At 35.7% G+C, this 14,096-nt stretch overlaps 1 protein-coding gene across 1 annotated transcript in view; it reads left to right on the forward strand.

Moving 5' to 3' along the window:
* LOC149781056 (general transcription and DNA repair factor IIH helicase/translocase subunit XPB-like) overlaps positions 1-11,398 on the forward strand; it is a 73,236-nt gene extending 61,838 nt beyond the window's left edge. The window contains exons 18-21 of the mRNA XM_089938192.1: positions 764-881; positions 4,684-4,832; positions 10,065-10,187; positions 10,349-11,398. Of these exons, the coding sequence (XP_089794318.1) occupies positions 764-881; positions 4,684-4,832; positions 10,065-10,187; positions 10,349-10,477 (519 nt within the window). The 3' untranslated portion in view covers positions 10,478-11,398. The remainder of the gene's footprint in view (positions 1-763; positions 882-4,683; positions 4,833-10,064; positions 10,188-10,348) is intronic.
* Positions 11,399-14,096: the final 2,698 nt, after the last annotated feature.

A 14,096-nucleotide genomic window follows, 5' to 3' on the forward strand; every position in this document is an offset into this window, starting at 1 on the left:
TTCATCAAAAGATTTCTTTTGATGTCCAGATGGTCTTAAATGAAATTGATGCTGATATGTTATCCATTGAAAATCTCGTTATTACTACTCCTAAATGGAAAGCTTATCAGCATGCAGTTTTCTTTTAGTTTCTTGTTGGGTCAGAATAAAAGTAATGCCAATCTGTCCTCCAATATGGCCACAGTGGCAGCCATCAGGAAAATTCTTATCACTGCTCATCCTAAATGAAGAAAAAAAAATCAACATGCAATTGATTTAGTTTCTTGTTAGGTCGGAATAAAAATGATGCCAATCTGTCTTCCAATATGGCCACACAGTTTGTTCTGTCTTGCATCTGGTTATTGCTATTCCTCCTAATGGAAGGTCATTTCCGAGTTTCAATAAAAGATTTTGTATAATATCTAGTTGGTCCTAGATTAAACTTTCATCAAATAGGGCTATTATGATGGCCATTTTGAAATCCTTGTTATTGATACTGCTCCACAATGGACAATCATATCATCATAGTATTTTTACCAAAATACTTTCTTTGGTGTCTAGCTGGAATTAAAATGAGTTGGTGCTGATCTCTCATGAGTATGGTGCTGATCTCTCATGTGTATGGCCACCACTGTGACCATCTTGAAAATCTTGTTATTATTTAAGAATATCAGAGATGGTTTCAGCAATCATAAGTTAGAAAGAAGAAATGATTTCATCTTTCAGGAAACTATTCTGGCCAGTAGAACTTCAGTCCCTTCAGAATTTTCTGTCTATACTTCAGGTGGCAGACACGTCCTTTGATCTCCCAGAGGCTAATGTTTTGATCCAGATCTCTGCTCATGGAGGCTCACGTAGGCAGGAGGCTCAGAGAATGGGGAGAATTTTGAGAGCTAAGAAAGGTAATCAATTGTGTAATTGTTGGAGGAGGGAAAGGGAGGCAACTCTTCCAAAACATACTAAAAATGTTATGCCAAGGAGGTACTGGCCTTTCAAGAAATCTAATCATTCAGATAAAGTTTGATTTAATTTCTAAATGTTTCTCCACAATCAAAAGAAAAATTGGGGGCTCATAATAAGTTACTTTACATTTGACTCATTTTACCGGGCTTTTTAGAATTAAGCATATTGAGGGTTAAGAGGTACTTGTTGAAGGAGCCCCCCCCCCATACATTTTAATTTCATTGGCAGAGAAAAAACCTGTAGAACTATGTATGAAGTAGAGATTTTTTTTAGCATCAGTGTCCACAGAGAAAAAAAAATGTACACCCTGACTGGATGTCAACCATTCTCTCTTCCATGGTCCTAGACAGCAGCTTGGAGAATGTTTCATAATGCCTACCCCCCAAAAGGTGTGCATGTGTGATTGGGATTTTTCAACATAGCTTTAACAATTTTTCAGTCATATTGCTACAGTGTCTGCAGTGTGGCATTTTATTCTGATGTCTAACATGTCAGTAAATTTGTATTTTAAGTTTATTTTCTAAGCTCTATTTATGTTAGAATGATCAAACTAGATGATTGTATGCATATCTAATATTGCCATGGTGACCTTCATTTTACATGTTACTGGCTTATGCTACATTTTTGCATGTAGCTCATAATCAAATAGGTTTTTAGCACTCTGTATGCAGTGTTGTTGTAGCAAGTTTCATTAAACTTTGGTGATGGTAATTTAACTTGATGACAACCACAACGTGTTAGCATAAGTAGGTCATTGTGATCCATCCTACATGCTTCACTAGCTTGGTTTCAGATTAGAGCATTATTCATGCCAGAATCATCAACTTAGGTGATTGTATACATACCTGTTGTGACCTACATTTGACATTTTACTAGCATATGTTTTGCATTTAGTTCATGATCACACTATAATACTGGTATACATGGAATCGTTATACATTTTGATGCATACTGCAAACTCTGTTATGACTTTGTGGTCTTAAATTAACTACCAAGAAAAGTGAAAGCAACAAGTTTAGTAAAACTCAACAAAGAATTTGATTACAAAGTAAAAATGTTAAAGGAACTTACAGTTTTGTGAAATAAGCCCCAGATAATGCTAAAAGTTTTATCACAAGTCCAAAGTATAATGTTCTGAATAAATCCCAATGAATTCCAATCTTGTATATGCTGATGTACTAGTAGTCTTTAATGTGACACTGTGCTAACAGTCTTGTCATATCACAATGATGTAATTCAAATGTCTTTGAGTGAATTCACAATAAACCTAAATAAACCTAAAATATTGTCCAAAAGTGGATGAGCACTTTGTAAATCCATTGAATAATTTAAATAAATAATACCTCTCAGATTATAACTGAGCACATCAAAAATTGATTCTACAAAGACATGTTAAGATAGGAATGAAAAATTGTTTGCTTCTTCCTCCTTGTATACAGACTGTCACCTGACCTATGGTAAAACAAAATGCCCTGAGCCTAGGTCATTTTCAATGAAATTTTCATTCAAATTAGTGAAAAGGGTCAGGTCTTAAATTTGTAGTAAATAACCCGTACAAACTTCAGGTAGACAGTGTGTTTTGTTGTCCATGATAAAAACCTGAACTCAAATCCAAATAAAGATATTGCTTACAAATGATCATTATATTAAAATATAATTTACAATCATGGACAAAAAAAATAGCTTTTTAATATATTGTTTACAAAAAAATTATTACAATCTCCAACCATAGACAAAAGTTAAACACAATATTGATATACATAACACCTCCCCTCATAAAGAAATAGATTTATCCAATCAAGCGTTCATTTGCATATTAGTCAAACATACATTTGATATTATGTGTTAGTGTTTTTATTGATGTAGCTTTAACAGTCTGAGTCATATTGCTATGATGTCTGCAGTATGACAATTTATAGTGATGTCTATTACTGGGGCATCATGTACCACCAAGTCACATTATTCTGACACCAGGCCCACTAGTCCTAACACTAACCTCTTAATGCTGAGCGCCAAGCGAGGCAGCTGTTAGTACCATTTTTATAAGTCTTTTTTATGACTCGGTCAAGGATCGAACCCACGACAATGAAAATAGAAGTAATCTATTAGGAGTTTCTACCATCTTAATGCTGAGAGCCTAGTGAGGCAGCTCTTAGTACAATTTCTATAATCCTCCTGCATCTGAGGTGGACGCTCTAACCAAATATAAAAATGCATATAAATTTATTGAGCTATTATTACCTCAGATATGTAATACTTCTTTAGAATACAACATAAACATTAGGCACATCAACAAAAAACATAATTTGATTGCAGATGCACTGTAAAAATACAAATCACACATTTGACATTATTTTTAATGAACAATAATTAGCAAGACCATGAGTTTGAAAAGTCAATTATTGGCAGGAAAATGTGAGTTTGGTTACTTATAAATTCCTTGTTACCACTATGCATGGACAATTGCCCATTTGGAGTCATCTTGATTTAAGCTGTTGGATTTGAGTCTTCGATTTTCTTTTTTTCTGTGCTCCATTTTTAGTGATTGGCGATTCCAGTCAGGATTACATCTTTGAAAGTATGACTGGGAGAAAACAATCGTTCTACCACTGGGCATCTTTTCAGTTTTTTGGTTTTTGCAGTCATATTTTTGGAAAATCATTATATTTTCTAATTAGTTTCTCTGTTTCTACAACATATTGGGTGCTGTTGTTGTTGTTGTTTTAGGGTTAATGCCATTTCTCAGCACAAGATAGGCTATACATGGTGGCCAGTATAACTGGTGGAGGAAGAACCCTGGAAGACCCAGGGAAGAACCACCGACCCACGAGAAGCTACTGGCAGGCTTTCCCACATACCCAAGCTAGACGAGCCTTGGACTGTTGGGTGCTGCATATCTTGTATGTGATGAGGTAGATTACATTTTCTGTGTTGCATGTTATAATATGGCTGTGAATATTAAAATTTTCACCTGTGCTGGGAAATATGTGTTGGCATGTCTTGCATCTATTGTTCACACAAGGCATTGATTTCCTTTGTATTTATTTTGAGAGTGACATTAAATTTTCTCTGACTAGCATGTATCTCACATTTTCAGGTCTATGGAATGCTACAATTGGTTTGTGTGGAAAGATCAAATTTAAAGTAGCTTACATGATTCAGTGGTTGGCCAGTGTTTGTAAATGATGCAGCCTGCTTGGGATTTATGGGTGGAACATATGGATGAAGGATGTTCATTCCATGTTTTCTTTTCACTGGCATATAAGGAGGTCGGCACAGTTTGTTTGTTTGGCCAATTGTATCATTTCTACTATTATATCTTTTGTCGTAGCAATGCATGTCAGATGTTGGGTTAGCTCTCTGCACCTCTAAAAGTTACGTATTTGAGCAAATTGTTCTAAGTGATTGACTATAGTGGATATTTTGGGTGCAGTGCTTTGGGTGAGAGCTGGATGTTTGTCAGTCAGTTTGGAATAAATATCTGTTTGGAATGTGTTATCGACAGTTTTAATTTTTATGTACGGAATTATACAATAAGTAGTCTACATATCGTCATGGAATTTCTGTGGTTTAATTAGGCATTCAGTTCATAGTCTGCTTTTTAACTCTATGAAAGTAAAATGCATAGCATGTTTGTATTGATAGATTTAATCAGTAAAAATTTATTTAAGATAAATTTTAAAATTGGATATAATTTATGATCTGACATTACTATTCTAATTAGTCTGTCTTTCTCAATAGGTGCTGTGGCAGAGGAGTACAATGCATTCTTTTACTCACTAGTCTCACAGGATACGATGGAAATGTTCTATTCTATCAAGAGGCAGCGTTTCCTTGTCAACCAAGGTTACAGCTATAAGGTCATCACAAAGCTTGCAGGCATGGATGAGGTAAAACATTTGTGTCTTTACATTTACATAGATCCAAGCACTCATCCCCCTGCTCAATACCCTCCTTTACATTTACATACATCCAAGCACTCATCCCCCTGCTCAATACCCTCCTTTACATTTACATAGATCAAAGTACTCATCCCCCTGCTCAATACCCTCCTTTACATTTACATAGATCAAAGCACTCATCCCCCTGCTCAATACCTTCCTTTACATATACCCTCCTTTACATTTACATTGATTCAAGCACTCATCTCCCTGCTCAGTACCTTCCTTTCCATTTACATAGATCCAAGCACTCATCCCCCTGCTCAGTATCCACCTTTACATTTACATAGATTCAAGCACTCATCCCCCTGCTCAATACCCTCCTTTACATTTACATAGATCCAAGCACTCATCCCCCTGCTCAATACCTTCCTTTCCATTTACATAGATCCAAGCACTCATCCCCCTGCTCAGTACCCACCTTTACATTTACATAGATTCAAGCACTCATCCCCCTGCTCAATACCCTCCTTTACATTTAGATAGATCCAAGCACTCATCCCCTTGCTCAATACCTTCTTTTACATTTACATAGATCCAAGCACTCATCCCCCAGCTCAATACCCTCTTTTACATTTACATAGATCCAAGCACTCATCCCCCTGCTCAATACCCTCCTTTACATTTACATTGATCCAAGCACTCATCCCCCTGCTCAATACCCTCTTTTACATTTACATAGATCCAAGCACTCATCCCCCTGCTCAATACCCTCTTTAACATTTAGATAGATCCAAGCGCTCATCCCCCTGCTCAATACCCTCCTTTACATTTACATAGATCCAAGCACTCATCCCCCTGCTCAATACCCTCTTTTACATTATAATAGATCCAAGCACTCATCCCCCTGCTCAATACCTTCCTTTACATTTACATAGATCCAAGCACTCATCCCCCTGCTCAATACCTTCCTTTCCATTTACATAGATCCAAGCACTCATCCCCCTGCTCAATACCCTCTTTTACATTCACATAGATCCAAGCACTCATCCCCCTGCTCAATACCCTCTTTTACATTTACATAGATCCAAGCACTCATCCCCCTGCTCAATACCCTCTTTTACATTTAGATAGATCCAAATGCTCATCCCCTGCTCAATACCTTCCTTTACATTTACATAGATCCAAGCACTCATCCCCCTGCTCAATACCCTCTTTTACATTTACATAGATCCAAGCACTCATCCCCCTGCTCAATACCCTCTTTTACATTTACATAGATCCAAGCACTCATCCCCCTGCTCAATACCTTCTTTTACATTTACATAGATCCAAGCACTCATCCCCCCCCCTCAATACCCTCCTTTACATTTACATTGATTCAAGCACTCATCCCCCTGCTCAATACCTTCCTTTCCATTTACATAGATCCAAGCACTCATCCCCCTGCTCAGTACCCACCTTTACATTTACATAGATTCAAGCACTCATCCCCCAGCTCAATACCCTCCTTTACATTTAGATAGATCCAAGCACTCATCCCCCTGCTCAATACCCTCTTTTACATTTACATAGATCCAAGCACTCATCCCCCTGCTCAATACCCTCTTTTACGTTTACATAGATCCAAGCACTCATCCCCCTGCTCAATACCCTCCTTTGATAGTCCATTAAATCAGACCCAAGATCTGTGTTGATACTGATGGACGATATGTAGGATTGATTTCACCTGTTCATTAAAATGTGCAATTTTGCTGCATGCAGATCTTTCCGGAACACACCCACGTACAATTTAGACACCAGCAGTTGGTAACAGCCGTATTTAGCACAAAAAAATTAAAAATGTCAGCTGGACAAAGGGTTGTATTTTCCCATGGGGATTTTCAAGTTGTGAAACATAGGATTGGGTCCAAAAATATTCTGTACATACAACCAAAAGGACCCTACAATGGACATTAGCTCAAGAGAGGTGAGAAATACCATGTCTAAAATGTACATTGATATCTTCCTCGATTTTATGAATATGTCTGACTCACACGTAGTCCATCAGTATCATCATGGATTTGAGGGTCTGATTTCATTCACATAGAACTGAGAACCCATCTCCCTGATCAGTACCCTCTTTCTGACAACCTGTTCACTCCAGAATCAAGGACAAAATCCCTTCTGTCTACTGCATTTTGATGACTGCCAAAAGCCCAAATAACTTATCTGAACTAACCAGTATGTATACTCTTTCAACAACTTGTGCTCTTATTCAGACACCTGAATTCACATTATTCCCGTCAGTAAAACCAGTCCTATGGCAACATTCTTTTATACATCAGGGACCATGTACCTGGAACAGATTGGCTCTTACATAGACACAATGATCTCATTCAAGGGTGCTCTAAAAGCTGACCTTTTTCAGCTGCAAGAACAGACTGAACCAGACTTGAGAATGATTCTTCACCCTTTATTATTGTTACCATGCATTTGTTTCTAATTCCAGAGTTTTGTGTTTTTTTTGTAATCTTGTTTATTTACATGTCCTTATGTGTTAACCAGTATAGTAAAGTGCTGAGAGCTTTTACAAAGTAAGCACTGCACTAAGTCGTCATCATTATTAATGTATGGGGCTCTGGGTGGCCATGTGGTCTAAAGTGCTTTTTACTAATCACTGCCATATCACCTTTATCTGCTGCAACAGTTCAGGTCTTGGAAAGTTCGCTTGTAGCTTCCCATGAGTCGGTGGTGTTTACCAGGTTTTCTTCTGCGAGTTATTCCTCGACCAGTTATACTGGCTGCCATGTATATCCTATCATGTGCTAAAAAATGGCGTCAAACCCACAACAACACGCAAGCAACAACAAAAGTCTCAATTTAGCCAATATGAGCAGCTTAGAAGGCCACCTTCCCATGTTCCTCAGCAGCTTTGTAATGAGACAGGTTACTGTAGTTCCACTAGATCCGCATGAAGGAGATGTTTCCCATTCAGACCATGTAATGAGACAGGTTACTGTACATTCACTAGATCTGCATGAGGGAGATGTTTCCCATTCAGACCATGTAATGAGACAGGTTACTGTACTTCCAATAGATCTGCATGAGGGAGATGTTTCCCATTCAGACCATGTAATGAGACAGGTTACTGTACATTCACTAGATCTGCATGAGGGAGATGTTTCCCATTCAGACCATGTAATGTGACAGGTTACTGTACTTCCAATAGATCTGCATGAGGGAGATGTTTCCCATTCAGACCATGTAATAAGACAGGTTACTGTACATTCACTAGATCTGCATGATGGAGATGTTTCCCATTCAGACCATGTAATGAGACAGGTTACTGTACATTCACTAGATCTGCACTAGGGGGATGTTTCCCATTCAGACCATGTAATGAGACAGGTTACTGTACATTCACTAGATCTGCATGAGGGAGATGTTTCCCATTCAGACCATGTAATGAGACAGGTTACTGTACATTCACTAGATCTGCATGAGGGAGATGTTTCCCATTCAGACCATGTAATGAGACAGGTTACTGTACATTCACTAGATCTGCATGAGGGAGATGTTTCCCATTCAGACCATGTAATGAGACAGGTTACTGTACATTCACTAGATCTGCATGAGGGAGATGTTTCCCATTCAGACCATGTGATGAGACAGGTTACTGTACATTCACTAGATCTGCATGAGGGGGATGTTTCCCATTCAGACCATGTAATGAGACAGGTTACTGTACATTCACTAGATCTGCATGAGGGAGATGTTTCCCATTCAGACCATGTGATGAGACAGGTTACTGTACATTCACTAGATCTGCATGAGGGAGATGTTTCCCATTCAGACCATGTAATGAGACAGGTTACTGTACTTCCACTACATCTGCATGAAAGAGATGTTTCCCATTCAGACCAGTCATTTTGTCAATCTGCTGACTTTGCTTTATTTCATACAAGACAAAGCTGCTGATCATTAATTAGGAAATTGTGATGTTATGTGATTTTTATTTTTAATGTAGCTTTAACAATTTTTCAGTCATATTGCTATGATGTCTGTAATGTGGCAGTTTATAGTGATGTCTAGCACTGGGGCATCATGCCGCAGACATCTGGCATGATGTCCCACCCAGTCACATTATCCTGACACCAGGCTGACCAGTCCTAACACTAACCTCCTAATGCTGAACGCCAAGCGAGGCAGTTGTTAGTACCATTTTTTAAGTCTCTGGTATGACTCTGCCAGGGATCAAACCCACGACCTCCCGCATCCGAGGCGGACGCTTTAGCCACCGGAGCAGTAATTAGGAAATTGAAGCCAGGCTCAACATCAGGGTAAGGGATGTAACCCCCTCCACCCCTTACCTGTTCTCCTTTGATTAGGTAGAGTATTTGGATAAGAAACCAATTTTTGAAGTAAAATGTTTCTTAAGTAATACTTATCTAATAATAGTACAGGCTGTCCCTCACAAGCTCTTCCCATAGTTGCATCCTTAGAACAACACAAACTTCCACATCAGTTGTAAATGACCTCTGTTGAAGTGGAGACCACTCTTGCCTGACTGGGTAAGCACGTGACATTTGCACTTTTAATGCAAAGACAAGTCAGTGAAGACTTGATGATGAATTTTTTTTTCACTTAGGAAGGCTAAATGTTCATGCAGTTGGTTGAATTTGCCAAAAGCTTCATAAATTTACCAGAGGGAATACAAAACATTTAAACTGAGCAAAATATCTCACATTTTAATTCAAAGTTTGTGTCCTTTATTTATTTTCTCAAAATAATGAAATGGGATGAAATTCAGCAAACAAAATGATGCATGACACCAGTTATTATCAGGTGGAGTATGATCTTTTTAGCAGTCACATTTTTAAAACATTCCCATCTTGTCCAATCAGAGACACATATGCTTCATGAAAATGTTTGGAAGTCCGTAAAATAAACTCCAGAACTGTATGAACCATAAAAGTCCGTAAAATGAACTCCAGGACTTTATGAACCATAAATGGAGAATGTTTTCTATCATTTCTGCTATAGTAAATTCCATGTGAAACATCATCTGTGTATTGGATTTTTCTACCCCATTCAAAACATTTGATTGATTGATGCAAATGCTCATAAAGTATTGTATAGCATAGTATAGCATCAAAATACCATCATAATAATAACAACATAATAATAACAGTTATAATATTAGAATATAGTTATATTATATAACAGGAATAATAATAATGATTTGTGTTGTCTTTCCAGGAAGACCTAGCCTACAGAACAAAGGAGGAACAGGCACAGCTGTTACAGAAAGTTTTGGCCACCACAGATCAGGATGCAGAGGAGGAGGAGGGCATACCAGGCGAGACACATGGCAAATCACAGGTTAGAAAGAGAGAGAGATGTGAGGAGAGACATAGTGAGTGTGGTTTTGTTTTTTGTTACATGTTAAAATATTTTATAAATTCTTAATAAAATATGAACAGAAACTTTCTATTTGTGATATTAATTCATATTTTATGCATACTGTCGTTATCTTTCCACAGGTGGTGCGAAGGGCTGGGAATATGAGTTCTATGTCTGGAGCAGACGACACAGTTTACATGGAGTACAGTTCATCAAAGGGAAAGAACAAAAATCATCAGCACCCTCTCTTCAAACGCTTCAGAAAATGAGATTCAGATACAAATTTGGTACACTGCAGTGCCAAAAACATGGTACATTGCAGTGCCCAAACATGGTACATTGCAGTGCCAAAAACATGGTACATTGCCGTGCCAAAAATATGGCACACTGAAGTGCCAGATATGTACAGTCTGCATATGCTCATGAAGGAACATATTTTGTGAACGATAATCATGGAATGAAAATCTATCAATTTTTGCATAGGCTTGTGATCCTGACAATGGTTGACTCCCTGGGATTTGCTACAGTGATAGCACTTGAAAATTTATTTCAGTGTTTGGGCTTAATTGTACATAACAAAAATACGAGTAAGTGGGGTGTGAATTTTCAGCTGTACATGGTGTGTATGTATTATGAAGACTTCAGAAATCTGGTCTGTTCTGTTACTGGCACGTGTTTTATTTAAGTTCCAGTCATTTCATTTGCAAAAAATTGTGGGAGAAGAAATTAGCTTTAAGCATATCTTAGCATGAAAGAGATATTTCTCATAAGTTAAGGTCAGCAAGGCCAACCTTTCATGGTAGATTTGTTATCATCCGGATTTTCACCTCGATACAGAGTGATAAATACATTTTCAAACTGTGGTATTTCACTGTTTATTATTAATTATGTTGATTAATTATTAATGTTGCATTTAATGACATTTTTGAATGAGCTCACAATAAGAATTCAGCTTTTGCTCATTGTACTATTATCTCTTTCAATCGATTTCTGCCATCATTTTATCTCTTTGTCAGTCTGTCTGTTGTAGATGGCATTCATTTTGGATAAGTGAAGTCCAAAGTTCCTAGTGAACTTAAAATTCCCAAGTTGGCATTCTTGAAGATAGACATCAGTTTCGTGATTACTTGCAGTCAAATCATAGTTTATTTTTATTCATAAAACAATAAAAAACATGGAAAACATTACAAGTTTTGATGTTCTTGTTTTGCAAAATAGATGTTTAATCTCTTTTATATAAAAAGTCTTGTGTTCTTCGGAGTCAAGAGTAACACTGCTCCCACACACATAATGTGCATTGAAACTTCTTGGAGTACTATTTTTAAGAATCTTTCAACAGTTGGTTATCTTTGGGGAAAAAAAGTAATCAATAAACAAAAATGAACGATTTAATTAGCAAAAGCTATGTAGTGACATACTTCAAACATAAAAGCAGTACTTGACCATTAAACCTGTCCACCCCCTCTCATTTGTTTGAAAATCATTCTACGTTGTTTGCATTCTGTTTTGTTCACTTGAAAAATTACCCATTTCATTGTCTGTACCCACAGAAAATAGGTTACTGCAATCTTAATTTACACCTGCATAGTGCTAAACCTTCACTGCATTGTTAAAGCTTGAGAGGGTAAAGTTAATGCATAGCTGGCATATGAATGTGTCTTGTGTATTGTTAGTATGTGTGTATAAACTTCCCATGGATAAATTGTATAAACTTAAATTGTATAAACTTCACGTGGATAAATTGTATAAAATTCCCATGGATAAATTGTATAAACTTCTCATGGATAAATTGTATAAACTTCCCATGGATAAATTGTATAAACTTCACATGGATAAATTGTATAAACTTAAATTGTATAAACTTCACGTGGATAAATTGTGTAAACTTCACATGGATAAATTGTACAAACTTCCCATGTGTAAAATGTATAAACTTCACATGGATAATTTGTATAAACTTCACATGGATAAATTGTATAAACTTCACATGGATAAATTGTATAAACTTCTCATGTATAAATTCTATATACTTCACATGGATAAATTGTATAAACTTCACATGGATAAATTGTACAAACTTCCCATGTGTAAATTGTATAAACTTCACATGGATAATTTGTATAAACTTCCCATGGATAAATTGTATAAACTTCCCATGGATAAATTGTATAAACTTCACATGGATAAATTGTATAAACTTCTCATGTATAAATTCTATATACTTCACATGGATAAATTGTATAAACTTCACAGGGATAAATTGTATAAACTTCACATCGATAAATTGTATAAACTTCACATGGATAATTTGCATAAACTTCACATGGATAAATTGTATAAACTTAAATTGTATAAACTTCCCATGGATAAATTGTATAAACTTCACATGGATAATTTGTATAAACTTTCCATGGATAAATTGTATAAACTTCACATGGATAATTTGTATAAACTTCCCATTGTATAAACTTCACATGGATAAATTGTATAAACTTCACATGGATAAATTGTATAAACTTCACATGGATAATTTGTATAAACTTCACATGGATAAATTGTATAAACTTCCCATGGATAATTTGTATAAACTTCCCATGGATAATTTGTATAAACGTCCCATGGATAAATTGTATAAACTTTCCATGGATAAATTGTATAAACTTCACGTGGATAAATTGTATAAACTTCAATGGATAAATTGTATAAACTTCACATGGATAAATTATATAAACTTCAAATGGATAAATTATATAAACTTCACATGGATAATTTGTATAAACTTCACGTGGATAAATTGTATAAACTTCACATGGATAAATTGTATAAACTTCACATGGATAAATTATATAAACTTCCCATGGATAAATTGTATAAACTTCACATGGATAAATTATATAAACTTCACATGGATAAATTGTATAAACTTCACGTGGATAATTTGTATAAACTTCCCATGGATAAATTGTATAAACTTCACATGGATAATTTGTATAAACTTCTTATTGTATAAACTTCACATGGATAAATTGTATAAACTTCACATGGATAAATTGTATAAACTTCCCATGGATAAATTGTATAAACTTCCCATGGATAATTTGTATAAATGTCCCATGGATAAATTGTATAAACTTCCCATGGATAAATTGTATAAACTTCACATGGATAAATTATATAAACTTCATGTGGATAATTTGTATAAACTTCCCATGGATAAATTGTATAAACTTCACGTGGATAAATGGTGTAGACTTCACGTGGATAAATTGTATAAACTTCACATGGATAAATTGTATAAACTTCACGTAGATAATTTGGATAAACTTCCCATGGATAAATTGTATAAACTTCACATGGATAATTTGGATAAACTTCACGTGGATGAATTGTATAAACTTCACATGGAAAAATTGTATAAACTTCACATGGATAAATTGTATAAACTTCACATGGATAAATTATATAAACTTCCCATGGATAAATTGTATAAACTTCACATGGATAAATTATATAAACTTCACGTGGATAAACTGTATAAACTTCACGTGGATAATTTGTATAAACTTCCCATGGATAAATTGTATAAACTTCACATGGATAATTGGTATAAACTTCTTATTGTATAAACTTCACATGGATAAATTGTATAAACTTCACATGGATAAATTGTATAAACTTCCCATGGATAAATTGTATAAACTTCACATGGATAAATTGTATAAACTTCCCATGGATAAATTGTATAAACTTCCCATGGATAATTTGTATAAATGTCCCATGGGTAAATTGTATAAACTTCCCATGGATAAATTGTATAAACTTCACGTGGATAAATTATATAAACTTCATGTGGATAATTTGTATAAACTTCCCATGGATAAATTGTAT

Source organism: Sinohyriopsis cumingii, chromosome 16 (assembly GCF_028554795.1).
Source record: "Sinohyriopsis cumingii isolate HCF-2022 chromosome 16, ASM2855479v2, whole genome shotgun sequence".
In the NCBI taxonomy this organism is placed as follows: domain Eukaryota; kingdom Metazoa; phylum Mollusca; class Bivalvia; order Unionida; family Unionidae; genus Sinohyriopsis; species Sinohyriopsis cumingii.